Source organism: Meriones unguiculatus, chromosome 4 (genome assembly GCF_030254825.1).
Source record: "Meriones unguiculatus strain TT.TT164.6M chromosome 4, Bangor_MerUng_6.1, whole genome shotgun sequence".
In the NCBI taxonomy this organism is placed as follows: domain Eukaryota; kingdom Metazoa; phylum Chordata; class Mammalia; order Rodentia; family Muridae; genus Meriones; species Meriones unguiculatus.
The window spans coordinates 7,606,668-7,633,822 of NC_083352.1; the positions used below are offsets into that span (position 1 = coordinate 7,606,668).

The 27,155-nt window shown below is 46.0% G+C and overlaps 1 protein-coding gene across 1 annotated transcript in view; it reads right to left on the bottom strand.

Annotated features, from left to right (window-relative positions):
- The window catches only part of Tubgcp3 (tubulin gamma complex component 3), a 58,106-nt gene extending 32,493 nt beyond the window's left edge, over nucleotides 1-25,613 (bottom strand). Inside the window, exons 1-11 of the mRNA XM_021657406.2 lie at nucleotides 25,423-25,613; nucleotides 16,756-16,863; nucleotides 13,982-14,049; nucleotides 11,328-11,405; nucleotides 10,450-10,661; nucleotides 8,769-8,944; nucleotides 6,825-6,943; nucleotides 6,078-6,203; nucleotides 2,865-2,933; nucleotides 2,402-2,534; nucleotides 1,113-1,279 (exon numbers count right to left, since the gene is read on the bottom strand). Coding sequence (XP_021513081.1) covers nucleotides 1,113-1,279; nucleotides 2,402-2,534; nucleotides 2,865-2,933; nucleotides 6,078-6,203; nucleotides 6,825-6,943; nucleotides 8,769-8,944; nucleotides 10,450-10,661; nucleotides 11,328-11,405; nucleotides 13,982-14,049; nucleotides 16,756-16,863; nucleotides 25,423-25,498 — 1,332 coding nt within the window. The 5' untranslated portion in view covers nucleotides 25,499-25,613. The remainder of the gene's footprint in view (nucleotides 1-1,112; nucleotides 1,280-2,401; nucleotides 2,535-2,864; nucleotides 2,934-6,077; nucleotides 6,204-6,824; nucleotides 6,944-8,768; nucleotides 8,945-10,449; nucleotides 10,662-11,327; nucleotides 11,406-13,981; nucleotides 14,050-16,755; nucleotides 16,864-25,422) is intronic.
- Between the last annotated feature and the right edge of the window lie 1,542 nt (nucleotides 25,614-27,155).

A 27,155-nucleotide genomic window follows, 5' to 3' on the forward strand; every position in this document is an offset into this window, starting at 1 on the left:
TTAAAACAAACAAACAAACAACAAAAGCCCTGGGTATAGTGACTTGTACTTGTAATCTCAGTATTGGAGAGAAAAACAGGCAGATTTCTGGGGCATGCTGGGTAGCCAGCCTAGTTTATTCAGCAAGGTCCAGGTCAGTGAGAGACCCTGTCTCAAAAGGTGAAGGTGGAAGTCTGAAGAACAATACCTGAGACTACACACACGAGAGCACCCACACGCATGCGTAACAAATCAAGCCTTCAAGTCCTGCTCATATTCCAAGCAACCAGGTATCTTCCAAAGAATACCCCAGACGCTCCGTGTGCACATCACAGTGAGTCAGTGTCTGAGAACCGTGATGAACAAGTTTGCACTGCACACTTCAGAGACCCAGCAAGAAGCCCGGGGATACAGCTTACTGGGGGAGCATTTGTCTAGCAAGCATGTGGCCTGGATTCAACCTCATCTCCCTCACCAAAAAACACCTTTCCTCTACCCACTTCCATCGCAAACATCAGAGTTTTTGCCATAAATGCTGAGTTTAGTGTGGCGTCTATGTATTTCTTAACCTCTTGGCATGTGTGAATATATGATACAATGTCTATCAGGTTTCTATCTTTCCATTCCTTTGTGCTCCTAACAATGCTTTTGAGTGTTCTGTCCCTAGCCCTGTTCCCCAACCACTAAAAGTCCTCTAATATTGGTTGCACAGCTCTGCGTGTCAGAGATCTTTAGGAGCACGCATGTTACGTCACCCCTAGCTACCTTCAAATAGAAAATAAACACAAATGCAATAGCTTGCTTCACTCAAATCATCAGCACCAAGCTGACCCAGGTTATAAAATAACCACATAAAGAGACAACTATCCTCCTAGGCCCCAGGGGGCGCTCTGCCATCAGTCAGCCACTGAGCCTGGACATGCTCACTCCCCTCGCTGAGCTAACAGCACTGAAACTGGGAGAGCAGTTCCCACTAAGAACATAACTGTGCTGATCACAAAGTAGCACTGTGCCAAAAGTGCACAGCCTTCAAATGAGGTGCAGGCTTAGCGCTGCTGAGAGCACCAGCTGCGATAAAGCAGTCTGGAGGAGGCAGTGCCCACGCCCCTTAGACCGAAAGCCTCAGCACTCACTTCATGGTAAGTGTCCTCCAGCTCTCCATCGTATATCCACCGGTAGAGGAAGCTCAGGATGGGGTGGGAGACTAAGCTCAAAATGTGCTGCACCAGGGACTTCATGTAGGGGTCTCCTGTCTTCGTGTAGGCATGGACAGCAGAGGCTAGCTCACCCCCTTTCCGCCCTAGGGGAAACGAGGAAAAAACACACAGAAATGGAGAAATTTGAATTCATGGCACAAAAAAATTACTAAGAAAGAAAGCCAAGTGACAGATACCAGGCCTCTGCTTCTCCAGTCAGTAAGGAGCTCTTGTCAGTAAGTACTTAGCAGCAGCATGCTGTGCAGCAAGGCCCGGGCATTAAGATTCAGTCCCTGGCTGAACAGACACTCAAGCAGGGTCAGCCAACCTGTTCTTCAGCTGTAAAACTGACCAAGAGGGACCAGCTGCCCAGTCTGGAGACTTTAGACTCACACCTAAGTATCCATGAAAAGCAAAGGGTCTAGAACAACAGTGATAAGACTTGGGGTGTGGCACACAAGGCCAGTGGCAGTGCAGTAGTGCAGTGTGACACTACTCAGCAGCCAGGGACCAGAAGGACCCTAAGGCAGGCACAGGAGTGTCAGAAGTGGGCTCCGGCAATGCAAGCACAGGAGTTGGCAGTGTGTCAGATCTAAGGGTCCTCCGTGGCCTCTCATTTTACACAGACTTCACTGATGTGCAAGCAGTGGGGATGGTGGGACACGTAGGAACCCAGGAACAGGTCGTACAGCAAAACCTGCCGAAGACCACATAGTGCAGACACAACTGCTGCAAGACAGCTGCAGGACTTCACTAGCCGGCTACCTACTGAAGGGTGAAGGACCCAGAGCGGTGACAGAGCTGGCAGGGACCAAGGTGGGGGAGGTTTGGTATCAGAAGGAACGGGGAGTTGTCTGTTCCGTTCATTCTGTTTCACAGAACTGCAGGAAGTGAGGGAGGCTAGCCCTGGAGAGTGTGTGGTGAACTTGGCCACCCAGAGCATGAGAAGGCGAGGAAAGCTTCGAGGGCAGCCCGCGTGCAGGTAGGCACACGTAGGGCCCTGGCATGCAGCCCATAGAGCAGCATCCATCCCAGCTTCACCTCGTGGCGCCTGAGTCTCAGGCTATGCAGGCTGCACTAGCCCCAAGTCACTGTCCCGTGGGCCTGTGTCTATTTTCTGTGCTCACTGGTTGTGCCCTCAAGCAGAGTGGAATCACAGACCCTACCTACAAACAGGTTTTGCACTCAAGTATATCTAGAACCACAGAAAGAGGAACTCAGAAGACCTTGGCAGTGATCTACCAGCGCAGCAAGGGTCTTTAATCTTATTTTGGGGTCATATGTCCAAACCAGGAGGCGCCGCAGTGTGAGGCTACTCTCTAGTCCCAAATTCACACCCTGATCATCTTCTAGCTGGAGCTAAAAAACAACAGGGAAAGGTTAAGTAGAAATGAGTGAGTACAAGCCATCACCCCTTAACCCACACAAAGTGAAAACAAGGCCACAGCTATGCTAACAATAAGGTCAAAGGTCATTTTTTTAAAAAACTACAGCGCTTTTAGGCTATGTACACTTAGTCTTCATATGGTAGACAGGACCCTGAAATGAGCAATTACTTGGCTCTAGGATGCAATGAGCAAACCTTGTACTACGGAAGTGATTATTGCTGTATATGTATGAAGTAACAGAAGCCACCCTACAGTTTTCTATCTCTTGAGGATGTGAAGGAATTACAGGGGAAGGTCTTACCTGGGAGTGCAGAACAGAGAGGAGCCTGTAGTACTCTTTGAGCTCTTGGTGCAAGGCGGCACAAAAACTCTGTGTGGGAAAGGTAAGCAGGGTTGAAGCAGGACCATGCACTCACAATGGCTCCCTCTGAGAGAGAAGACAGCACCTTCCCATGGAGCTCAGTGCAACTGAGATCCTGCATCTGTAGCATCTATGTTAGTGACAGGAAGCTTGGACCGTGTAGAAGAGAAGTGGAGAAGCAGCAGGTTTTCACGAAGGTGCAAGTACGGTCACTTCAGAGAATGACCCTTTGACATGGTGGCCATTCTAAGTTTACAGGCACAGTAACTCCCCTGGATGTTCTTCCAGCAGCCCCAGCTGACATGGATTACGGACCACTCGGTGCACTGAACATGCTCTCTGCATCTCCACAGCCAGAGGCAGCAAGGCAGGCCCCACTGGCCCGCAGTCCAGTGCTAAGACTCTTTTGGCATGAAGCCAAGGCTATAAAGAGGGCATGCAGCCCAAAGTCTATTTGCAAGACAGGCTACCATAAACAGACCAGCCAGGGCTAACATCTTTAAAAGAATACGCAAGCTCCGCAGCTCCCCACACGGCTTGATTCAATGCACAACTTCATAAAACATGGGCCTGCTTGACCACACACAAGAATGAAATGTGCTTTTAGCTAAAAAATTGTAAAATACAAAAAACCCTTCTGGTTATAAAAATTAACATAAAATGAACATTTTAATCTCCTACAGCCATAAAAATGAGCACAAAACACACCAACTTTGTACACACACAGCAACACTTTAAAGGCAGACTTACAAGATGAACTGCCCCAACCTAGGGAACCAAAAAGGCCTTTGAGCGAAATCCTGGGCTCCCAATGAAGGCTGACACCTCCAAACTCCCACCACCACCATCACACACACATACTTTGCCAGATTTTACATATGAACAAAATTAGCACGGGGCATAGGAGTCCTTACTAAACTATTAGTTTCCCTGATGTTCACAGAGGCAGCAATGTGTTTAGGCACATCATTACGTTCTACAAAACGGCCACCCCAGTCTCCAAGAGGGCAGAACCACAAACACATACAAGATTAAAAACTAAAATATAAACCGTTTGTCAAACGGTCAAGAGCTCAAGCTGCAGTCTGCCACGGAGAACGCACACCTGCAGACTACACAGCTGAAACTGCAGGTGGCTTCCCAGCCAAATGCCACAAAGCAGCATGCCAGGAGTGCACTCTTCCCCACAGCACCGGGAGTGGGACGGCTGGGCTGCGCCACCTGGGCTTGCAAGAGGAGGTGCAAAGAGAGACCTAGGCTGGGAGCCAGTTCTTCTGCACAATGCTGTCTCATCTGGAGTATGAGATGGGCTCCCTGAGGCCTCCCTGAGGGAGAATGTGCACAGTAATGACCCAAGACAACAGGCACAAACAGAGACACCCCAACGGGGATATAGATCACCCCAACAAGAGCACTCAACCAGTCTAAGATGGGCAACCATAACTTCCTGACTTCAGCTGATGGGGAGGCTTCCACACAGCAGTTACATGTGGATGGTACCAACGAACACCACCCTGTTAGGGTGACCAATAAGACAGGAGAACAGGGTTTGCATACCTGTACTGTTAGACACGTATGACACTACTACAGTGATAAAATAGCTGAGACACATCTGCAAGTTGTCAAAACCCAGAATATATAAGGGTGAAGAAACCCACACTGTCTGACTTTTATAAGTATAGAACTGGATGGACATTTCTCATAAGATACAGCCAATGGGGACATGAAAAAATGTTCAAAATCACTAACCATTTGGGAAATGAAATCAAACCCTAAGAAACACCTGAACTCCAGTAAGAGCCACCATCATCAGAATGGGGAAGGAAGGGGAAGTAGCACATTGCTGGGTGGGGTGAACACTGGCTCCTCAATAACTAAAGCGTGGACCTCCCAGGACTAACACCCACCACAGGGCCAGTGTCCCCTGCTGAGGGGAAAGCTGTGCTGCGTTCATCGCTGCACAACTATTTGCAACAGCCAAATGTGGAAACATGTCGGCGGATAAGATATCCACACCATGGAATGTCACACAACAAGGAAGAAGTGAAACTGTCATACAATCTGTCACACAGTCCTGCAGACAGAACGAGGAGTGAAATAAAGGCGATGGGCTCCGCCCCATGTTAAACGTTGTGGCCCCAGCCAGGCATGCTTTTAGGGTCAGTCCTCAGAGAATGAGAAGGGCAATGGCCAGCAAACCAGCAGCTCACTATGCAGTCTCTCCTCACCTTCTATAATAGAAAGTAACTATGATGAGTGAACAGAACCTGCACAAGGCCACTAGTCACATCAACCCTGCTAGCCGAGCTGCCTTTGTCATGCTCCTGACCACCAGCAATGTTGACCCTGCTTTGCTCCTGGCTACCAGCCAATCTTCTGCTGATGTCCTGGTCACCAGCCACACTGCCCTGTTACATTCCTGGCCACCAGCCACACTGCCCCCCCATGCTCCTGGCCACCAGCCACACTGCCCCTGCCATGCTCCTAGCCACCAGCCACACTGCGCTGTTACATTCCTGACCACCAGCCACACTGCAGCACCTCTCTGTGCTGCCTCTGTGATCCTCTCAGTAAATCTCTGCAGATACCCCTGGCAGCAATTCCTGCCTAAGAATCCAACTGACACCAAAAGCGCGGGCCACTAAACCTCTGCAAGAGGCCAGGACTTTGGAATTATTTCCACACTCACTCTTTTATATCTGTTCCAACAAATATAAAAGATCCAGCAGTCAGGAAGGAAAGGTAACTGTTTCAAGAGACATGCAGGTCCAGCAACCCCAGCCATGGATATCCAGTGACAGCAGTGAGTCCCCACTTCCCACATCTGTAGCACTAGAAACATGGGGCACCTGATGACCTGGTCATATCCCCAGGGTCCTTTCTTATCCTCCGAGGTGGCAGTAATGGCTATGCGGCAGGCCCCAGGCCTTCCCACTTCAAAGTCCCTACATCTCTCGAGCTCTTTTTTCTGGCCTTGATGGGCTTCCACCTGCCATTCCCTCACCAGTTCCCAGGACTGTATATTCTCACTGGAGCCCAACTGACAGCATCACCAGTCATCAAGGACACTTCCCTCAAGAAGAACCCTGAAAATTACTTTACACTCAGAAGTTAAAGAGAACAAGCACTTCAAACCCACAATGATGAACATACCTGACCTACAAGTCCAAATGAGCGGTCCAGACTCCTCTGGTCAGCATATTTTCTGATTTTATTATGTAACCATCCCAACTCAGCAAGCCGGACTGCTGTGTCCCTCAGAGATTTATTTAAGTTCGCCTAAAAAGTAAAGACAGCAAATCAAAACTCAAAAGAGAATGGTAGAATTCATCATCAGCCCCAGCCTCTTGCTCTAATATTCTAACACTAAACACCAGCACAAGGAAGTTAACAGTAACTACCACACCACCAGGAGGAAGAAAGTACGGCAACAGGGAGGACAGAATGGAGACCAGCAGGCTCCTTCTCTGTCACCCTGTGCACTAAGTACCATTCCAGGGCAAGGTCCACCAAGGACCTTGACACTCGTCAGAGACACAGGGAAGTGACGCCCCTTGTCCTGCTGAGAGGAGCCAAGCAGAGCAGACACTCACGGGAACAGGGATGTGGGAAGACTGCATCAGGAATGCTGCATCCAGGACAGCACACCACAATGCCTGTTTCTTGAGTCCTCTACCCTCACTGCAGCACCCCCAGCAGTGAACTCATGGGGAAAAGCAAGCCCCGCCACAGAGGGCCTGTGACAGATCACAGCAGCCACAAATGGTCAGCGCAAGAAGCCAAATCCAGCTGTGCCACTCATTCGGTGCCAGATATGCCAAGCCCCAGGAATGCCAGTCAGTGAGCGCTCAATCTGGGGTCGGTGGGTGTTCTTCCTGCAGGCAGCAGGCTGCTACATACCTTCCCTTCCACTTTGTAACAGTTTTCAGTGCTGCTCATTTTGATGTTTTTGCCATCAATGCCCTGGAAAACGTAGAGAATGTCTCTCACAAGAGCTGCTTCAGTAACTTCCAATGTGCCTGCAAAGTATTTTTCAAAGCCAGTAAGGAACACTCTCCACGTGAAATGAGTTGCACAACTCATTAGCTGTGTGTTATACATTTGCTCCCAGACAACATATACCAACCCAGTAAGTGAGCTCAAGAAGCAAGACAGAAAGGCACAGGCCTTCTGAGAGGTCAGGGCTTCCACAGTGTCCCCACAAAGGCCTCTGAAGATGAGCCCTGCTGTGACCACCAGACAGGTAAGAGCAGAAGTCAACCATAGGGGGTTGTTTAATATAGTTTACTTCTCGGTGAGAACACGAACAGGACCCTCCTACCACCAGAAATAGAGAATGGAGTTCACAGCTCAGAAAAGACACTGGCTTCCCCAGTTTCCCTGAAGAAATGTCACAATAAACTTTGGGTGCTAGCTAAAGCAATGAGGGCAAGGAGGCAAAACAACACCAAGAAGCCAGGATGTCAGAGCCAAGAGCCCAGAGAGGTGGTCAGGAGAAGTCAACATTCACAGTCCTGCATGGAGTGCCGCATGGGCATCCTTCATGGCTGTGGGCTGCTGCATCATCTGTCAGGTTAACAATGTCCTTCGAATCTCACACGGCATCCTTGCCCATTTCCGCCTGTGGCTAAGCCACCGAGAAGCAGCTAACAGAGCCAGCTGGGAGCCATGCACTCCTGGCTTTCTTTCCCTCCTGTGCACTTTGATAAGGGCAGGAGTACTCCATGAACCTTCCTTCCTCAAGAGTAGAGCTTCACTATTCCGAAGACCAACCTACATCTGAAGTCTACTCTGACAGAGGCTCTGCCCGCTGTGGTTGGCTTTCCAGGCAGATATCATCCACCCCCACCCACTCACTTTGAACTGGCTTGTAACCCTTACTTAAAGTGTATCTCTTGTAAGCACCAGGTACTACTCAGACTGGAACTAGACTCAGAACTGAAATGGAAAAGAAGCAACTGTGCCTTTAACAAGCACACCTGGGTAAAATCAGCCATACTGCCATGGCTCCTACCTACCCCCTGATCTTTCCTCTTCTCATCTACTTCTTTCAAGTCCCCTCTGGGTATATGGGGACACAGATCTAAAGGCTGAGGACTGTGCTGGCTTGCACCACATATCGGCATGCTTGGCCCTGAGTGCCCATGCTTACACATGACAAGCTAATGTGGTTGAAAAGGCACATATGTGAGCTCTCCAGGAGGACAGCTGCCTGGGCAAAGGCTTTCATGTCCCTAGAGTTGCAAATGACACTGGCCCCTTGGCTGCCCTTATGGAGAGGAAGCAGCAGCCACAGCATCAGGATCAGCAGACCAAGAACCAACAGCACAGCTCATTTCTCAGTACTCTACCTGCCAAGCACTGCCACATGTGGCTGGTATACGCACAAAACCCACTCCCAGCTCCCTTGACAATCTAACAGGATTTCAAAACCCTTGGAGAGGGCTTCATCTCACCACCACAGAAATGGCCAGTGAATTTCCTTCACACTGCAGACCCCATGCTAAGTACCAGCAGCATGATGACAATGGACACCCCCCTCCACAAAGCTGGGACATGAACACGTGACCTTCCTGAAGGACTGAATGGCTTCCCAGGAGGAACAACAGAGCGAGATCGGAAGGGAACTGTGACAAGGAGGCAGAGAGCACAACACTGAGGGAACCGATCAATCAGACAACAGCTCAGAGTGAAGGCACTGGAGCTAACAGCAGGCAGCGTAAAATACCTCCTGGCCAGAGCAGGGTCCTGCGTTTCATTACAGAAAGACTAGTATCACTACAGATGAGGTCCTAGCTTTAAGTTTAGAATAAAATGGTTTCTAAATGCCAAGACACATCTTACCACTTAGATCCCCTTCTCTCCTTGACCGGGTGGTGATGTTGCGAGAAAAAGCATTTGGGAAACCTTTGGAGGTAGGGGTTTGTGAAGAAGGTTGATTTGTAGTCATAGTCCATGCAAGACGAGGCCCCAGCTGCTGTCGAGGGCCATCACCAACTCCTGGAGCTTGATGAGACTGTCTAGAGAAAGGAAGGAAGCGACATTTATTGCTCCAAATAACCGGACTGTCCACGAGAGACAGAAAGGCTCCTAGGAACCTTCCATAAGTTATCACAGTAACTACATTAATTTATGAATCTGATACCAGGGTTCTCCTAACCCACATGTCTCTACGACTATCTGTTCTTGGGCCCTTGCATTGTCCCAGGATACTGACCCAGCTTTCAGACCTACTCCCAACTCACCCTACTGTCCATGTTTCTCTCCCCTGTCTGAGTTCTCTACAAACACACAGCACACATCACAGCTAACATAAGCAGCTTGAAATTTTAAATCAGTTTCAACTTCAAGATCATGGGCTTTCATTCATTCAACATTTCCTGAGTTAATAAGTCTCAACACCTGGTCCCTGTCCCATCAGCTGGTCACTAACCCCCACCCCACCCTTGTATGCATACTATGAAAAGAAACTTTCAAGTTTTAATTCATTTGAAAAACACACAAATACATAAAATGCAAGGCAAAAGTAACCTGACAAATAAAGACATCACAGTCGCTCTGTGAAAATGTAAGAATCTGACACTTATTTCTAGTGACATCTGTAACAAAACTACTGTGTCTTCTAACACTTAAACAGCCACAGGCCCTCAACTGCACATGCTGCCCTAGGGATCTATAGAGTGTTCTGGGGAAGCCATTCTCCTCCTGCACTACCCTTGGTATGGGAGCACTGCCAGTCCTGTCCTGCACTACCCTCAGTATGGGGAGCACAGCACCATCACTCCCACCCTCCACTACCCTCAGTATGGAAGCACTGCCAGTCCCTGTCCTGCACTACCCTTGGTGGGCACAGGCTCAGCACCAGCATTCAGTAATACTGTGCATGTGAAAAGACTTGTAAATGTAAAATAAAAGCCTAATTTAGCTCAAAATTATCTATGTGAGTTTTTCATGACAACAATAAGCACTCTAAATTCTAAGGTCACAGATGAGACCCTTTCAGGCATATATGGCTTTGGGTCATCTGCAAGTGTTGTTGGTAAATGTTACAGGGTCATCACAGAGCAATCTGTGTGTGGTGACACAGTTCACATTCAGTACCTTCTGGGCAATTTCGTAACTCAGAGTGATTGTGATGCCCTTGTGGAAAACATCACACTTTTGATGCTGATTCTCTGGTCACCGCTCCTCTGGAAAACTATCCAGCTCAATCCTTTTACACTGCGACCACCAGGAATGACAACTGCAAGACGCTAACACGGTCTTGTGTTAGCCGCACGTCTGTGGCATCCATCCTCTTTGCTCACAGTATTAACTGCGTCTAAAAGTCACACCCTAAGGACAACTCACCCTGCTACTTCTTAAAATTCTGACTCCAACAGGAACAGCCTTGCTAAAAGCCTGGGGACAGACCTACAACACTGAGAGTCACCCTAGCAGCCAGGGCAGGACACACATAAGCCCCTGGATGCTTCTGGTTGTATCATGTCGTGACAGAGAAAGAGAGAGAGCTAGTTCTAGTTACCCAGGGAGGAAAGGCTGCACAGGGGTGGGTCCACTGAGGCCACACATGCCAATACTGCTGATGCCGCTGCTGCCCAAGCTGCCAGTGCTCTGCGCCTGTATGCTGCGGTCCTGGTAGTTCAGGGGGAGGGTCTGAGGCCTGGCATAGTAGTAAGGCGTCGAGTGAGCATCTCTTGGTAATGCTTGTGCAAATAACGAAGCATAGCTAGTTACCTGAAATGAAGTGCATTGTAAACACATAGGTAAGAAATTGTAGGACAACTTTTCCAAACCCACAGAAATTTTATATTCCTATTCCCATGCTATTTCTGGAACTGAATTTGAGTTTCATACTTATTCAAGCAAGTCAATGAAACACTTTTGAAATGTCATAATTGACAGTATCAGGAGTTCTCTTAACTCCAACAAAAAAACACAAACAAGTTTCCCAGCCTACCACTGCCACATAACAAGGAGGCTGGAACAAATCCCCCACCCACACTGCTCAGCTTCTTGCCAGTCAAAGGTTTGCAGAACGTTCTATCATACTACCCTACAGCAGGGAGAGCCAGAGGCGCCAGTAAATATTACACAGGGGTTCTCAGCAGGAAGCCTGCTGAGATGACAGTGACACGTGCTCCCAACACCTGGAGGCACAACAACTGCCCATGGCTGCCCAGCTCAAAAATGTCGACCCTTCCGGGCTGATGCCCTAATTCCACAGTATCGACTCTTTAATAACTTGAGCTGCTTGATGCACAATGCTTAACTGCCCATGGAAAAGAAGAAATGACTTGACTTCCAGGCTTGGTGGTTTTTTGCTTTTCTCCTATTATTTTCCTTCCTATGAAAACATGGTATGACCATCTCACACAACACTGCTGAGGCCCGCTCACCCACCTTGCTGGCTTGCTTGCGAGGATCCTCACTAAGGTTCAGCAAGAGGTAGAGGATTGACCATTTGTTTTTCAAAACTCCCTGTTTAGATTAAAAATAATATTACAAGAGCTATTGTATCAACTTTGTTTTATTTTCTCTCCTATACTTATTTCCAAAATCGACACACATTTTCAGTTTCACCTGTTGACTATCATCTGAGCTCACCTCATGAGTCATAAATGGCACTATTCCTCAGAAGACTGGAAGAGACACTGTGGCCAGCACCCACAGCTCCTAACTCCCTGGAAACAAATCCCAAAGTTACCCCAAACACAGTGATGGTAAAAGAAATATTACCAAAATTCTGTGAATTAAGCCGAGTGTGGTGGCAGAGACTCAGGAGGCAAAGACAAGTAGAGCTCTGTGAGCTCAGGGCCAGCCTTATCAATACAGTGAGTTTCAGACCAGCCAGGACTACATAATGGGGAGCGGGGGGAGGACTGGTTTTCTTGATTAATGTCTCATCTAGAGCAGAAAAGAGGATTGTGGGAAAGGAAATGCAAGAATGGAAAGAACTCCACCCTGTGGGTACCCTGACATTTCTAATAGAAACAGACATGCAGGCAAATTACACAGCTGGAGAAGTGGCCATGAGGAGGGAGAACCATAAAGAGATCAACGAACAAGAACTGGGAATCCAGGCCACTGCAAGTAAAATGAAAAATGTGCACGTGTGGAACAAATGAACAAAACTGGTACAAACAAAACTGCCAATGACATGTTGGAAAGCAAATCAGATTTTTTTTTTAACCACAGAACACTACAAGTTCAGCTAAGCTCACCCTCCCACCTCAACCTCCCCAGTTCCAAGATACAGGAGTGTGCCACACATTGGGCTTAAGGGTGGCTTCTTTTAACATAGGGAACAGGTATTGACAGCCAGGTGAAGCAACCTATTTAAGAGCCTTCAGCATATGCTGAGGTACAGACAGGAGTAATGAAAACAAGGCTGCTCCAACCAGGAACCTACCACGCAAGAAGCCAAGATGGCCTCACCAGGCCCAGGACTAGGGATACCATCAAGCCACAGAGTCACAGTTTCACACTCAGCCTCCATCCTCCCAACCCAGCTACCTCACCAGCACTACAGCCAGTAGGGATTCTGGAGCAGGAGGCTTGCTGTGAGCTCAAGGCCAATCTGGGTAACACAGTGAGTTTCAGCATAGCATGAGTTAAAGAGGTAAAGACTATCTCAAAAAGCATAGATAGATAAATGGATAAATAGATAGATGAATGGATGACAGAGAGACAGATTGATAAATAGGTAGAAAGATTAGACAGATTGATAGGTAGATAAATGACAGATGGATGATAAATAAATGGGTGATAGATTGACATATAATAGGTAGATGATAGACAGATAGGTAATAGATGACTGATAGATGATAGATAGAGAGAGAGATAGATGACAAACAGATTAATAAATTGGTAGGTAGGTAGATGATAGGTTGATAGGTAGATAAATGGTATATACAGATAATAGATACATGATAGATAGAAGACAGGTAGGTGATAGACAGACAGACAGACAGACAGATAGATAGATATGCAAGCAAGCATAGGAACAAACAGAGTTTCAAACAAGTTTTTAGGAAAAAACCTTCTAAATTTCAGTTTCCCAAGTACAACTCCTTCCAGTGGCCACAGCAATAGACATAACAAGTTTTGTTGCATAAAACTATCTTCATGATCCCATAAAGGCCAAGCAGCTCCCTAACTACAGCACATTAAACTCCTTTGTCATCCTCCAGTACAAAAGTCAGTCACAGATAGAGAAAGACTGAAGACAAGCAAAAGTGGTACTGCCACTGGAAACCATTCTCTGGAAGAGATGGGCTGCACAGAAAGCTCATTTCTTACTTTCTAAGACTTTCCGAGATGGAGGAGTGTCCTCCAGTGAGCCAAGTGAATCAGATTGCACTAAGGAACCAGAGCTCTCAGCAAACATGGAGTAGCTCATCATCAAGGTGCAGAGAGGTGAGGCCTGGAAGGACATAAACGCAGTCTCTGCAGTCTTGGTTCCCTTTTCACTGTCTCAGACCACAGGACTGGCTGAGCAAACATTAATCCTCTGAGGCCTTAGTCCTCTCTACAGCAAAAGGGAGAAAGTGGGTGACCTCAGTTCCTGGCAAGCAGAAATCACAAAATCTCAACTCATGGTGCAAGTATCTTTTTGACAGAAGCTCATAAATCTTTATCAAAATATTAGGTCAGGAAAATGTTCAAGTATCAGTATCCAATCACAAAAGGTTCAAAACTTTTCCCTTTAGTTATTCACTACAGCAATGAAATGAGTTGCTCACAGAAAACTGCATCCACGATGGAGCCTCTGCTGTGATGGGGCCAGGTCTGGACATCCACCAGCCTGCCTGCTCCTGACACCATCACCAGGGCAACTGCAATGCAAGATGGAGAGTCCAACTCCTATCCAAAAGACACATGCCACAAGTTTAACAGAACTCAAACTAACACTTACTTCTAATACTGAACCTCTTGAGTGGAAGCACCAACTACAACTAACAGCCATTAATGATTACAAGGGAGCATGAAAGAATAGCACCCAAGAATTCCCAAACCACTCTTCATTCACAGACTTCCAGAACATTTCACAGTACCTGTGAATGAAGTTTTCTGTGGAGTTCGGAAAACAGTGCGGCATCCGCTTCTCTCCTTTGTCGAATAACTGAAAATTTAGAAAAGGAATTAAGCCTATTAGTTGCACACACCATGATTCAGTGTTAAGAAATCTTTGTATCTGTGCTAAGAGACTGAGATGTGCTGAAAAGAATCCTGATCCCAGAATCCAAAGAACAGGACAAGGAGAGTTTTAGCAAGATCTGTTTGGTCAGCTCACCTTGCCTCACTGACATACATAAAACATGGAGACTCTCAGGCTGGGATAAAGAGAAGACTATCTACAAATACTGATCCATGAGGCAAACTACCCTCAACACTACTAACTGGTATCAGCTACCTGGAGGGAAGGATGGGAAGTAAAGTTAACTAGGAAATCATGAATTCACAGGGTCACCAAACATGACAGTTCAGCTGATTTAAGAAGCCACATCCCATCCAGGTGGTGCATGCTTTAACCCTAGCACTCAGAAGGCAGAGGCAGGCAGATCTTAAGTTCAAGGCCAGCCTCGCTGACCAGCCCAATCTACACAGGGAAAAGACCTTGTCTCAAAAAAAAAAAAAAAAAAAAAAAAAAAAAAGTCATATCCTAACAGTTCTGCTAAGATGAGCATCAGTATTCCATTTGGCTTCAGTATAAAATAATCACTGTTTCAAACTAAATATCAATTCATTTCTTATTGCTAATTTTATTTTCGATATTTTTATTGTTCAGTTATTACTGTTAATTATTATGTGACTTCCTTGAAAATCTACAGTAATGACATGACTGTGACACATACTGGCAATAAGCTCACCAGGAGACTATGAAACCAAAATTCACAAAGGAAATTATAGGACAGCCAACAGCAGTGCTCTTTGTGAGAATTTAGAGTGGAAGCAGCTTGAAGCTCAGGAGGAGTTCACAGTTACATGGGGAACTTGACAGGCATAAAAGGAGAGTAAGTTTCAATATTTAGTAACAGGCTAGAAACCCCACTGTTATTTTCTACTTATTTAACTAATGAGATAAGGTCCAGGAGCCCTGGGGGGTATCTGAAACCTCCCCCAATACCAAGCCCCATATCTTTCACCTGCAGGAAGCACTTTGATTTTCTTCATCATATCTGATTTACAGAGCTCAGTATCCTTATGCTTTGGGACCACTAAGAAAAACGAGGCAGCCCATCATGGTGGCGCACGTCTATAATCCTAGCTTTTTGGGAGGTGAGATGGCCAAGTTTGAAGCAAGTCTGGCCTACAGGAAGCACAGAGGAGTGAAAACACAGCCCTTGCTCTGGTGACTGAGAAGGCAGCTGCATGACCAATGGGACAAGGTGGGAAGCATACAAAGCAGGGACATGCTGAACAAAGAGACGACTCCTAGGCCAGGCAGGAAGGAGTGAGTGCTATAAGACTTCAACACATTCCTTAAGAGGACAAGTCATTTAAAATCTATGGGTCACTTGTTTCCGGGATGTACTTTCCCACTACTATTTTCCAACCATAGTTGAGCATGGGTAACTTAAAACCAAGAAAGTAAAGCAGCTAACAAAGAAGCCTACTGTAGGCTCATGCTGAGCCACACCCAGGCTGCCATTCTAGCTGCTTGGTCCTTAGGGTCACATTGCTCAAGTCTTCCACAGGCAGATCTAATCATTCTGGAACCAAAGCCTCAGCTCTGTCACCAGCCAGCACTCCCAGACTCTGTGTTACAGCTCTCAAAGATAACATCCATAGAGATCCCTGGCTTGTGCAGTTCCTAATGCAACAGCTCAGGGCAGGACACTCTGTTTTCCAGAATGCTTCCTAGGAGTGCTACTGGCAAACTGGCAAACATTTAGAAACAAAACTCAAAGGCCACTTCATTTGGACAGTTTAACAGTAGCCCAGCAGGAAGAAGCTTCTAATATGCAAGGCAGGTTTTTAAGTCCCACTGGCAGGCCCTGACTGCAGCATGCTCACACATCCGCAAAATACAGTCTCCAAATCAGGACAAGACAGCTCTCCCACAGACAGCTGAAGACTGCCTGCCACTCACAGCCTAGACTCCACAAAGCACTCCAGAGCCTGAGAGGAGTGGCAGAGCCGACCTCACTCAACGCAACTGCTATTACCAAACCAAGTGCCACAAATAGAAACCTTCTTCTCCAGGGGCCACCACTTAAGAGAGCTTGAAGTGCCATCTCAGAAGTAAAATGCTCACACAGCTCTGAAGTACTGCAAGTCTGATGGCAACAATGAAAGAAGCGGTGATGCCTCACAGAGTATGCTTAACTGTTATGCTAGACACTGGAAATCAGAAAACAGGGAGGGACAGCAAGTCCTTTATCTTTTGTAATCTAAAACTAGATTACAGTGTTGTAACACATTTAAAATCAACCTCCACTATGTTTTCATAATTTTAATGCCAAGAAAAATTGAACTGCCCTTATTTTTAATAGTAGCTACAATTAAAACAGACTTGAGAACAGCATATAATCATACACATATGTATATATGGGTATACATGCAAACACACATATACAGATATACAAATGCATACATGTGTGAAGAATATATAAACACAGACAAGCACATATACACACATAAGTGTATATCCTTAAGCATGCACACATATGTGACCATGCATATATATAAACACATGTACACATATATACATGCACAAATACATGCAGACATACCTATGTATATGCACATACACATGTCATATAGTGAATCTTAAATTTTCACAAGTTTCATAATCCAACAGATTATAGTTAAGAAAAATACATACGTTCTTTCTTGATTTTTTCAGCTACTAGAAATTCGTCTCTTTCAACAGTTGGGGCAAAGTTGCTGCCAATGACTCTCACAGCAAACTGGAACTGCTGGGCAACATCAGCTGGAAGGTGAGCAAAAGGATGCAAGTTATAACTGGACAGTTTCATCATCAGAGTACACAGGTCAAGAGAGCAATCCACTTAACTAGTCTTAACTAAGAGGGCAGAAAAGCCATATCTAATCAATGACTTCAGTGAAGAGTTCTATAAAGTTTGGGAAAAGATAACAGAGATACAGAAAAATCCTAAAGGAAAACCAAACTGAACCGGTAGCCAATTTAAAAGGAGCAACTAAAGTCACAGGATGGGCAAGGGACTTAGGAAGTAAGCTGGTCAGAGGCCGCTGAGCAGTCCCCGCTCCTAGCAAGAAAGAGGCAGAATCTGGGCGCATGCTTCTACACTCTATGAGTTACAGCACAGGTTCATCTCTGCTTCCTTAAAAAAAAAAAAAAAAAGAGAATAAAGCAGTTTAAATAAGGAAGACACAAATTTACCAAGGCAGAAGTGAAGCCAGAGAGGAAAGCTAGAGAACAGATGGGTGTGTGGCACCGACCTAAGGATGATGACGCTGGAAACCCAATGTCTGCAAGGCCAGCAATGGGAAGGGGAGTGGGAAGGGAGTTTCTTTTCTGTTGCTGTGATAAATATTAACGAAAGCAACTCAAGGAAAATAGGCTTATCTGACTCACAATTTTACGTCATAGTCCACCGCTGCAAGGAAACCGAGGGGCAGGGACTTGAACCAACTGGTCATATCACATCCAGTCAATTTAAACGTAATATTTAAAATTGCATGCAGGCATCCGGTTCCCTTCCTCCACTCCCACACAGCCCAGGCTCCTCTGTCCAGCGAATGGTGACACCCCAGTAGGCTGGACTTCCCATAAATCAAGGTAATTCTCTATTGACATCTGAACAGGCCAACCTAGACAATCTGCCATGGAGACTGACTTTTTAGGTGATTCTAGATTGAATCAAGGTGATACATAAAGCTAATCATCACAATTTTACCTCTTGCCAACTTGACACACAAACATATCACTTTAAGCCATAACCTTCTACTCTTTGTCCCCAAAGTCTCCTGTTATCCTCTGTGGTGGTTTCAGTAGAAGTGACCTTAACAGGCTCATATATTTGGATGTCTGATCATCAGGAAGTAGTGCTAACTGAGAGAGATTAGAAGGTATGGGCTTTTGGGAAGAAGTGTGTCACTGGGGGTGGGCTTTGAGGTTCCAGAAGCCCAGGCAGGAAGTGGTTCTTGCTTTTCCTGCTGCCTGCAGATCCAATGTCAAACTCTCAGCTCTTTTTCCCACACCATGGCTGCATTTCTTTCTGTTGCCATGACCGCCACCACGATAATGGATTAAACCTTAAGCAAGCCCCAACCCAGTGCTCTCCTTTCTAAGAGTTGCCATGGCATCTCTTCACAGCAACAGAAAACTGCCTAAGACAGAAGTTGGTACTAGAAGGGGGATGCCATTGTGATAGGCCTGACCATGCTGCTTGTTGGCAGAGTGTTAACTTTGGGACTGTGGACCATGAAAGCAGCTGAATGTTTTATGTAGGGCTTAATAGGCCATCCTAATCGGAACATGGAAGATAGTTGTGCTAAGAGCACTGTAGATACAATGGCCTCACTTAAGAGGTTTCAGAGAAGAATATTAGTAAGTGGCTTCCAGACTATCCCTGTGATAGCTTGACAAGTATGTGATATGTTTTTTGTTTGTTTGTTTGTTTGTTTGTTTTTTGGTTTTGATTGAAGTGTGGCTGCTTTTTTGCCCTGGCCAAAAAATAAATAAAAAAACTGCCTGAGGGTAAATTGAAGACTTTCAGATTAATGACATTGGCAGAGGAGATTTCAAAACAGTCTAGTGTTGACTGCTGCATGGTTATAATCGATAATAAAAAGGTACAAGCCAAAGAAAGAGAAATACAAAATGTACAATTTGAGGAGAAAGGGAGTACCAGGAAGTGTAATAGAGCTAAATCTTGTGCTCAAGGAAATAAAAAGCAAAGAAAACCTTGATGCTAAATGGAATACAGGGAGGGGTAACCTCAGTCAAACAAAACAAAACAAAAAAATCACCAGTTAAGCTTCCACCTTGTGAAAAGGAATTAGAAAAAAACTGAAGCAGGAAGAAAACCACAAAAAACAGAAAGGTAGTAAAAATGTATTTGAACAAGGAGGCCAAGTTCCACATGGCAACTTCAGTCATGTGGTTTTGTTTTAGCTTTAGAGTCAGGTGGTTATGGAATCTCCCTAGAAAAGCTGCTGAGGCCAGGCATGTGTCAGGGATGTGTCTGCATGGAAACCCTGAGAGGCCATGGCAGGAAGCTGTGAAGGTGAAACCTGAATCACCTTGGAGACTCCAGGATGTTGGAGATGCCAGGGCCATGGGGACACCTGCAGAGGAAGGCTGCTAACAGGCCAGCCCAAGAGCGAGAAGTGAGTTGCAGTCAACAATGACGAAAGGAGTCGCAGGTCTGAAGACCCTTTGACATCAGACATGGAGGTGTAGAATTTGAAGTTTGCTCTGCTGGTTTTCGGTCTTGCTTTTGTCCAGTATTTCCTCATGAGGCTTCCTTTCTTTCATTTTGGAATGGTAACATATATCCTGTGCCATTGTATACTGGAAGTATGTGATATGTTTTGGGTTTTTGGTTTTTTTTGGTTTTGATTTTAGAGGGGCTTACAGTTAAGAGATTGTCACAAGTCTCAGAAGAGACTTTGGACTTTTAAATAGTGTTGAGACTGTTACAGACTACAAGGTCTTTTGAAGTTGGACTGAAGGCACTTTTGCATTATGGTATGACTACAAGTCTATGGGGGCCAAGGATTAGAATATAATGATTTGAAAAGGAATGGGCCCCATAGGCTCATATATTTGAATGCTTGGTCAATAGGGAGTGGTGCTACTTGAAAGGGATTAGGAGGTGTGGCCTTGCTGGAAGAAGTATGTCACTGGGGGTAGGCTTTTAGGTTTCAGAAACGCAAGCCAGGCCCAGTGGCTCTTGCTCTTCCAGCTGCCTGCAGATCCTTCTGCACCATGTCTACCTGCCTGCCAGCATGCTTCCCACCAATATGGTAATAGACTAAACCTTTGAAACTGTAAGCAAGTCACAAATGTTTTCCTTTATAAGACATGCCATGGTCATGGTGTCTCTTTACAACAATAGAACACTAAGAAACCCTAATAATGTACATGTAAAATACAGTCCAATTTTAAGTCTCCAAAGTCTTGAAAATTCTTAGCATTTTAGAAGTTCAAAATGCTGAATTGTCAACTCCTATAGAAAAAAAAAAAAAAAACAACTTATATGCTTCCAAAAGATAATGGCACAAAATAAACATTCCAATTTCAAATTAGAATAATCAAGAGCACAGCAAGAAATAATCAAACCCGAATTGCCAAACCCAATACGGCCAAAACCAAATACTGCAGCTCCATGTCCAGCATCTGGGGCTCATGATGAAATTGACTGGGCCCCAAAGGGTTCAGGCAGCCCCATTCCTTCAGCCCTTCCACTTGTGGCACACACAGCTTCTCTTTCAAACTTAGTCCAGCTCTGCGCCATGCCTGCAGCTCTTCCGGGCACATGTCCTGTGATCCTGGCATCCCCAACACTCTGGGGTTTCTACACTTACACTTCCTCTTCACAGTAGCACACATGGCCTCTGAGGGCTTGCTTCTCTCTGGGGACCTCACCCCTGCCACACAGTGCCTGACCTCAGCTGCTCTCTGCCACTCCTTCCTCCTTGTGTCTTTCATACTTTCAAAAGCAACAGCACCTAAGCAGAGCCACCATCAGGAGGTGTAGTCTGCCCCCGTGGACCATAGCTGTATCAGCTTCCGTGTGCTGACCCTGAGGACACACTTTCCTGATGCCCCTGTGCAGACCACCAGGTTTCTCCTTCATGGTGCTCATCTCTGTAACAGCCACAGCTGCTTTTCTGTCTGCACTTCCATGTCAAAACTTGAAGCTTGTCCACACACCTTTCTAACAAACTATGTTTAAACCAAACTTCATTCAAAATCTCACAAAACTGGCAAAATAAAGCCAGATTCTTAATAAAATATCACAGGATTATCCCTGGCCCATTTTCTGACACAGTCCTTCTTCTCAAGAGCTAGGCTTCCACTTGTCCTCATTTTTCTCAGCTTCATTTTCCAAGCTCCCAAGAGAAAGCCAACTAAACTACTAACAGCATTCAATGGCTTTTTCTAGCCCCAAATTTTAAACTCTTTTACATTCTTCCCACAAATAGTTCCAAAGACACAAAATCACAGTCAGGTTTTTCACAACAATATTACCCACTCTCGGTACCAATTTCTTAGTTTCTTTTTCCTTTACTGTGATAAGAGACTTTGACAAAAGCAACTTAAGGGAGAGTGGGTTTATTTATCAAAGTTCAAGGTACAGTCTACCACAGAAGGAAAGTGAAGGCAGCAGGACTTGAAGTCATACCACACACGCTCACAGTCAGAAGACAGTAATAAATGCACACGCTACTGTTGAGCTCACATTCTTCACTCTTAGGCACTCCAGGAATTCATGTGGAGGGAATAGTGCCACCCACAGTGAGGAGGTCTTTCCACTTCAATTAACATAAACAAGAGAGTCCCCCATAGTCATGCCCATGGGCCAACCTAGTCTAGATAATTCCTCATAGACATTCCCTTCTCAGGTGATTCTCTACTGTGTCAAAATTAAAACTAACCATCCAGAGGGACAATGTCAAGAAAAGCATTAAATGCATGATATACTCTGCAGAAGCCAGTGAGGCTCAGCAAGGAAAGGAGCTGCATTTTCTCAGCAGACAGACACCAAGGCAAACAGCTGCATTTATGGTGGAAAAGGCAATGCCCACACAGTACGCTGACAACCACTGATTTCCATCCAGGCAAACCTCAAAGGATTCGACACACACCAAGTCAGCAGAGAACGATCAAAGTCAGAGCCTGACCTCAGAGAGCAAGAGAGACGACAATGGCAGGTGAAGCTCCCAGCAACAGCAGGGTCTCCAACAATCTTTCCACGAAGAAGAAGCATGGCACCCAGCTTAAATACCATCACACATTTGAGGACAGCATACAAAACAAAGCAAAGCTGCAAACAGTGAGGAAGGGGAAGGGAGGGCAAGAGAAAGCTTCTGGGCCAACTAGCCTGGTGGACACAAAAAACCAAGAGGTCCTGTTTCCAAAAGAAGGAAAGGCGAGGTCTGGAATCAGAGGCTGTCCTCTGATCTCCACACACGCATGTGCTCTCACTCTCATACATGAATGAACACACCACACAGATTTTTTTTTAAGTAACTGCAATTAGCCATCATATATTCTCCAAGACTAAGCAAAACTCAGTGTCAAATCTGAAAAATCATCAAGTGCCTTAGCTAAGGTTATAACTGCAGGTCTGGAGCTAAGCTGCCTTGGTCATCTATCCTTAGCCCTCTTAAAGTCCATTCACTGTCCACCTCTGTGTTTGAACTACCATCCACCCTTGTGACTATTAGGTGAGTGTTTTGGAGTACACAGAGAACCCCAGCCTCCACCAATGCTAAGATGAGAATGTCATTAAATAGAACCTGAGGCTAATAACAGACATTCTCCACTCTGCTGTCCTCAACCTACCTGATGTTCACTCTAATATATTTGAGAAGTACCTTGATTCATGACTTTATTTTGTTGTTGTTGCTGTTTTGGGTTTGTTTGTTTGTTTCTCTCTGTAGCCTTGGCTATCCTGGATTCCCTTTGTAGCCCAGGCTGGCCTTGAACTCACAGAGACCTACCTGAGCTGGGATTACAGGCGTGCAGCACCCAGCAGGTCATGACTTTATTTTGTTCTGATACTAAACTTCACGAAACTGTTACCATGTTGAAACAAGGCATTACTGGTAACCTGAATCTGTGTTTTCAGATTGCAGTCACTTATGTTTCACTCCAAAATTGACTCTTATTCCCTTTGAAGTGACAATTTTGTCACTGCATCAACAATATCAATTATTATTACTAACTGTAACACTGCACCTCAGTAAGCAATATGCTCAGACCAGAAGAGATGGTGTTGGGCAAAAGAGAACCATGTGTGTACAGTTTTCTTGTAAATCTAAACCATTCTAAAATATTAGGTGCTTTAAAAAAAAAAAAATACACTGCCATCAGGCCCTTCCTTCACAAAATGCTGGCTCTTCCTGGTCTGGAGCAGCCCATGCTGTCAATATTCTTTAAGGGTTCATTTCAACAGTTTCAGTCTTCAAGACAGGAATAAAACAAGTACAGTTGGGGGAGGTGGTTCCTTTGGTCAGCTCAAAAATGAACCTCAACTTGTACCATTTAACAAAAAACTAACTCATATCACACATAACAATATAATATAACCTCTCCTAGGGAAAAAGAGGAAAAGAAAGAAATCTTTATGACTTTGGATTTGGTAACAGTTCTTAACATGAAATCATGATCATTTCAAAACATATTTTTATCTTATCTATGGGGACAAAGGCTGGGAAAAAGACAGCACACAAGAAAGCAAAGGACCACTCTCAGGAACAGTCCTGGCTACAATCCTGTAAAGGAAGCTGTCTCTCTTGCTGTTTTAATAACTGAGCAGCAGAACCAAGACTCGACGATTCTTGAGCTTCCAGATGATTCTCCTGTCTCTGCCTCCCATACTGCCTTAGAAGCATTGTTAATACAAATGCATATCACCAGCAGGGCTTTTTACATGGGTTCTGGAGACTAGGAGAAGCTCTTTTACCTGTTGAGCCATCTCCCTGCCCCTCCCCTCTTTTCAGAACAGATAAATTGGAATTCACCAAGATTTGGGGGCTAGAGAGCAGTTAAGAGCCCTGTTGCTCTTCTAGAAGTGCAGCATCCAATGCCCAGGCCACCTACAACTCCAGTTCCAGGAGACCAGGCGCCTCTTCCAACCTCTGCAGACAATGCACACACACACAGTGCACAGACGGACACACAAGCAAATACCTATCCACACAAATCTTTTTAAAAGCCTTTAAAAATATTAAAATTTCTGCTCTACAAACAATCAAACAAACAAAACAACTATTAGAGTTAAAACGCTGAAAAAAAAGTTTTCAAAACACAAAACAAAGGACTTGTACCCAGAAAAATAAAGGACATTCAAAATTATAAAGGTGGAAGAAGCAATCAAGCAAGAACATAAGCAAACACTATGAAGAAAACTAAACAGAATACAGCATTAGGAAGAGATCCGAATGTCCAAAAGAGAAGTCATGAAAAGATGCTCAACAGCATAAGGAAAAGGAGATGAAAACAATGAGCTATTGCTACAACACCTGTCAAATTACAACAAGAACAGAGAACAAAGTTAACTCAGCAAACCACAACTCCATCACAGCAAAGACAGCATCATCTTTAAGGAGCTTTGTGGAATATTTTATCCTGTATCTCTCTGAGAGACCAGAGAGTCCCAAGAAATGACAAATGGGGGAAACAAGAGGACACAGAATTTTGCTAAAAATCAACGTTTCAATTAATCAAAAGGGACCTTAGTGTAAAATTCAAATTTAGAAGCACATAATAAATAACTTCAAAATCCAGTTACAACTATGAGTTTCTTCCTGGAAAGTAAAATATTTGGACCAATGCAATAAAGGAAAAGTGATGTTAAGTCATAACTAAGAACTGTAACTATCTGATTTCACCTATGGCTGGGACACTCGAACAGAAAGGTAAGTTGTCCTCCACTCACACTCTCCCCAGATATTTGAATGACCCTCTCTCACTCTTACCAGGTCGCTGGGATAGCTGCTTCAATTTCCTTCCTTCCTTTCCCACTAAGCTCCTTCTTCCCACACAGCGATTTTCACTCACAAACAGTGTTCACCAACTCACTAGTCAACAGTTCCCCCACTGACAGTAGGAGCATCGCTATGGCATAACCGGGACGAGGGGGCCTCAAAGATTTCTTACATGAATAAAGTACACAGTGAAACATTACAGGATATAAAGCAAGAACTGCATCAAGTCAATAGTTTAGTAATTCATTCTCTAGCTTGACAAGTTGTTACACAGCCTGTTACAAATTATGAAAGATCAAAAGGCTCTCAGTTCTTAAAATGCCATTTTGTTCAAAGTCTACCTTGAACACACGCGCGATTTATCTCTTCACATTTTTGAGGCATAAGGAGCAAGTAACCCAGTCATGTCAATTACTAAAACGTTCCCTCACGACGCGTTCCTACTCATCTCCAAAATGAGCTTCAAGGAACGAGATCCTTGATTTTTTCCCCCCAACTATCACGGCTACAATACAGGTAAAGTGGACAGAAGTGCCTGGAGATCTATCTAGCTTCATAGACGCATTATTCGCTTCTTGAACTCTCCCGGAATAAGGTAGCATAATCCAACCCTGGACTCAAACCAGAGGCAAAAATGACAGCGTAGTGGGAAGCACGCAGAAGCAGAGCTGCAGTCCGTGGTGCGGTCTGGACTCGGGAGCAAAAACCAAACCCGACCGCTACAGGAGGCAGAGGCACCCGCGCGCCGCACCCCTTTCCACCCCCGGGGCCAGGGATAACAGCTACCCGGCGGCCAGGGTCTTGGCGCTCCCCGCTCCACAGCCCTCAGCCCCGCCGCGCGTACCTTCGCTGCGGCCCAGGATCCGGCAGCACAGGTTCTGCAGCAGAACGTTGGGCGACTTCTGATCCGGGGTCGCCATTACCGCGCCCGGACTGCGCACCGCAGCCTCCCCGCGCCCCAGGGTCCCGCTCCCGGGCTACGGCGCCGCCATGTTCGCGGAAGCGGCAAAAGCGCGCGACTCCCATAATGCACCGCTTCCCGCGCGAGGCACGCATGCGCCCGCTGGGCGGCGGCGCTCTCCGCTGCTCCGCGCCGGAAGAGCGTCTGAAGGATAGTGGCTGGGTTCCTGCTCGCCGCAGCGAGGTGTCCGGGCGGCGAGGCGCTCCCGCACCTTGCGGTCTGTGCGCTGCATGTGAACAGCAGCGGCTGGAGTCGCATCTGGATGCGGAGTCCGAGCGCGCGTGAGCCTAGGACAGTGACAGGTACGCAGGCAGCGTCCTGACTCCTACGCAGGGCTAATTCTCAGGGGTCTGCAACCTCAGCCCCGTGAAGTCACCGGGACGTTAGCCGTCAGCGGCTGGTGAGACCCGGAGGCTTGACTGAGTTCTCGCGGAGCGCTGCCGTGTTGAGAGCATCGGATGCGGACCCTAGAAGCTCCATGGAGTCTGTGGAACGCAGGAGAAGCAGAGCGCTCGTCCCTTGGGGGCCCAGCTCCGCAGCTCCTGTCGGGAGGCACGGTGGTCGGCAGAGGAAAGCTCCCTTCTTGACCTTTGAGTCAGGACTGTATAGCAGTGGAGCTCCGAGGTGGCTTCATGGAAAGCAGCCCGTTATTCGTCTTTTGCACGCAGACTGCGTGGCCACTCTTTCCTGCGTGCTCTGGTGTACAGAATGCGACAAACTCCCTTGACACATGCCACCTGATGAAGCTCAGCTAGTTGAAGACAACAACGGAAAACTGCAAGGGGAGACTCCCGGCTTTCACCCACATTACCACTGACTGCAACTCTCACAAGCAGAGACTGCCTCAACTATTCTTAGCCCATTCTTCCTAGCTCCAACCTACTTTATACTCCCCACACACATGATGTTCCCTAGGGTATGGACATAGTGACTGATTTCCTGATAGGAGGAAACCATTCCTGCTGTTTCCTCCACCCAGGAGGCATTAGCTAACCTTCCAGTATTCCACTCCCATTTCCATCATGCAAAGTAACCAGTTCTCCCTCTTCAGTCCCTGTAGATTATGTTTTGCTGACTGGGTCCTCACGCCATCCTTGGTAATAGGAGTAATCCCAGAAAGTAGTCTTAAGGTGGCTTTCTGGACTAAACACTCACACATCTAACTGCAGCTGTGTTGACAATCTTTTGAGGGTGGCCAATGAACCAGGAAAAGCACCAGAGTGGCTTGCTGTTAGGTGTGGCTGTTTGAAGCAACGTGCCAGCTGATAACAGCGCCAAAAGTTAAGTAGTGCTCCAGGCAATTGTCCAGATACTAACATGTTGAAGACAGTTGCCAGCTGTTGCCCCCAAGCCTGGCAACTCCAGTTCCTCAAGACCCACATAGTAGAAGGAGAAAAGCAACTCCCTCAGTTGTTCCTATGACCTGACCTCCACATGTGTGCTCACACCACACAAAATGAATTTTTAAAAACTTTTCTAAGTAACATAGATAGCATGATGACAAAAAGTTTGACCCACTAGGAAAGCATAAAAAAGCATGTACCTAGTAATGAAGCTTCAAAGGGCATACACCAAGAGAGGCTTTCTAGACAATGGGTGAGGACATCATCAGACCC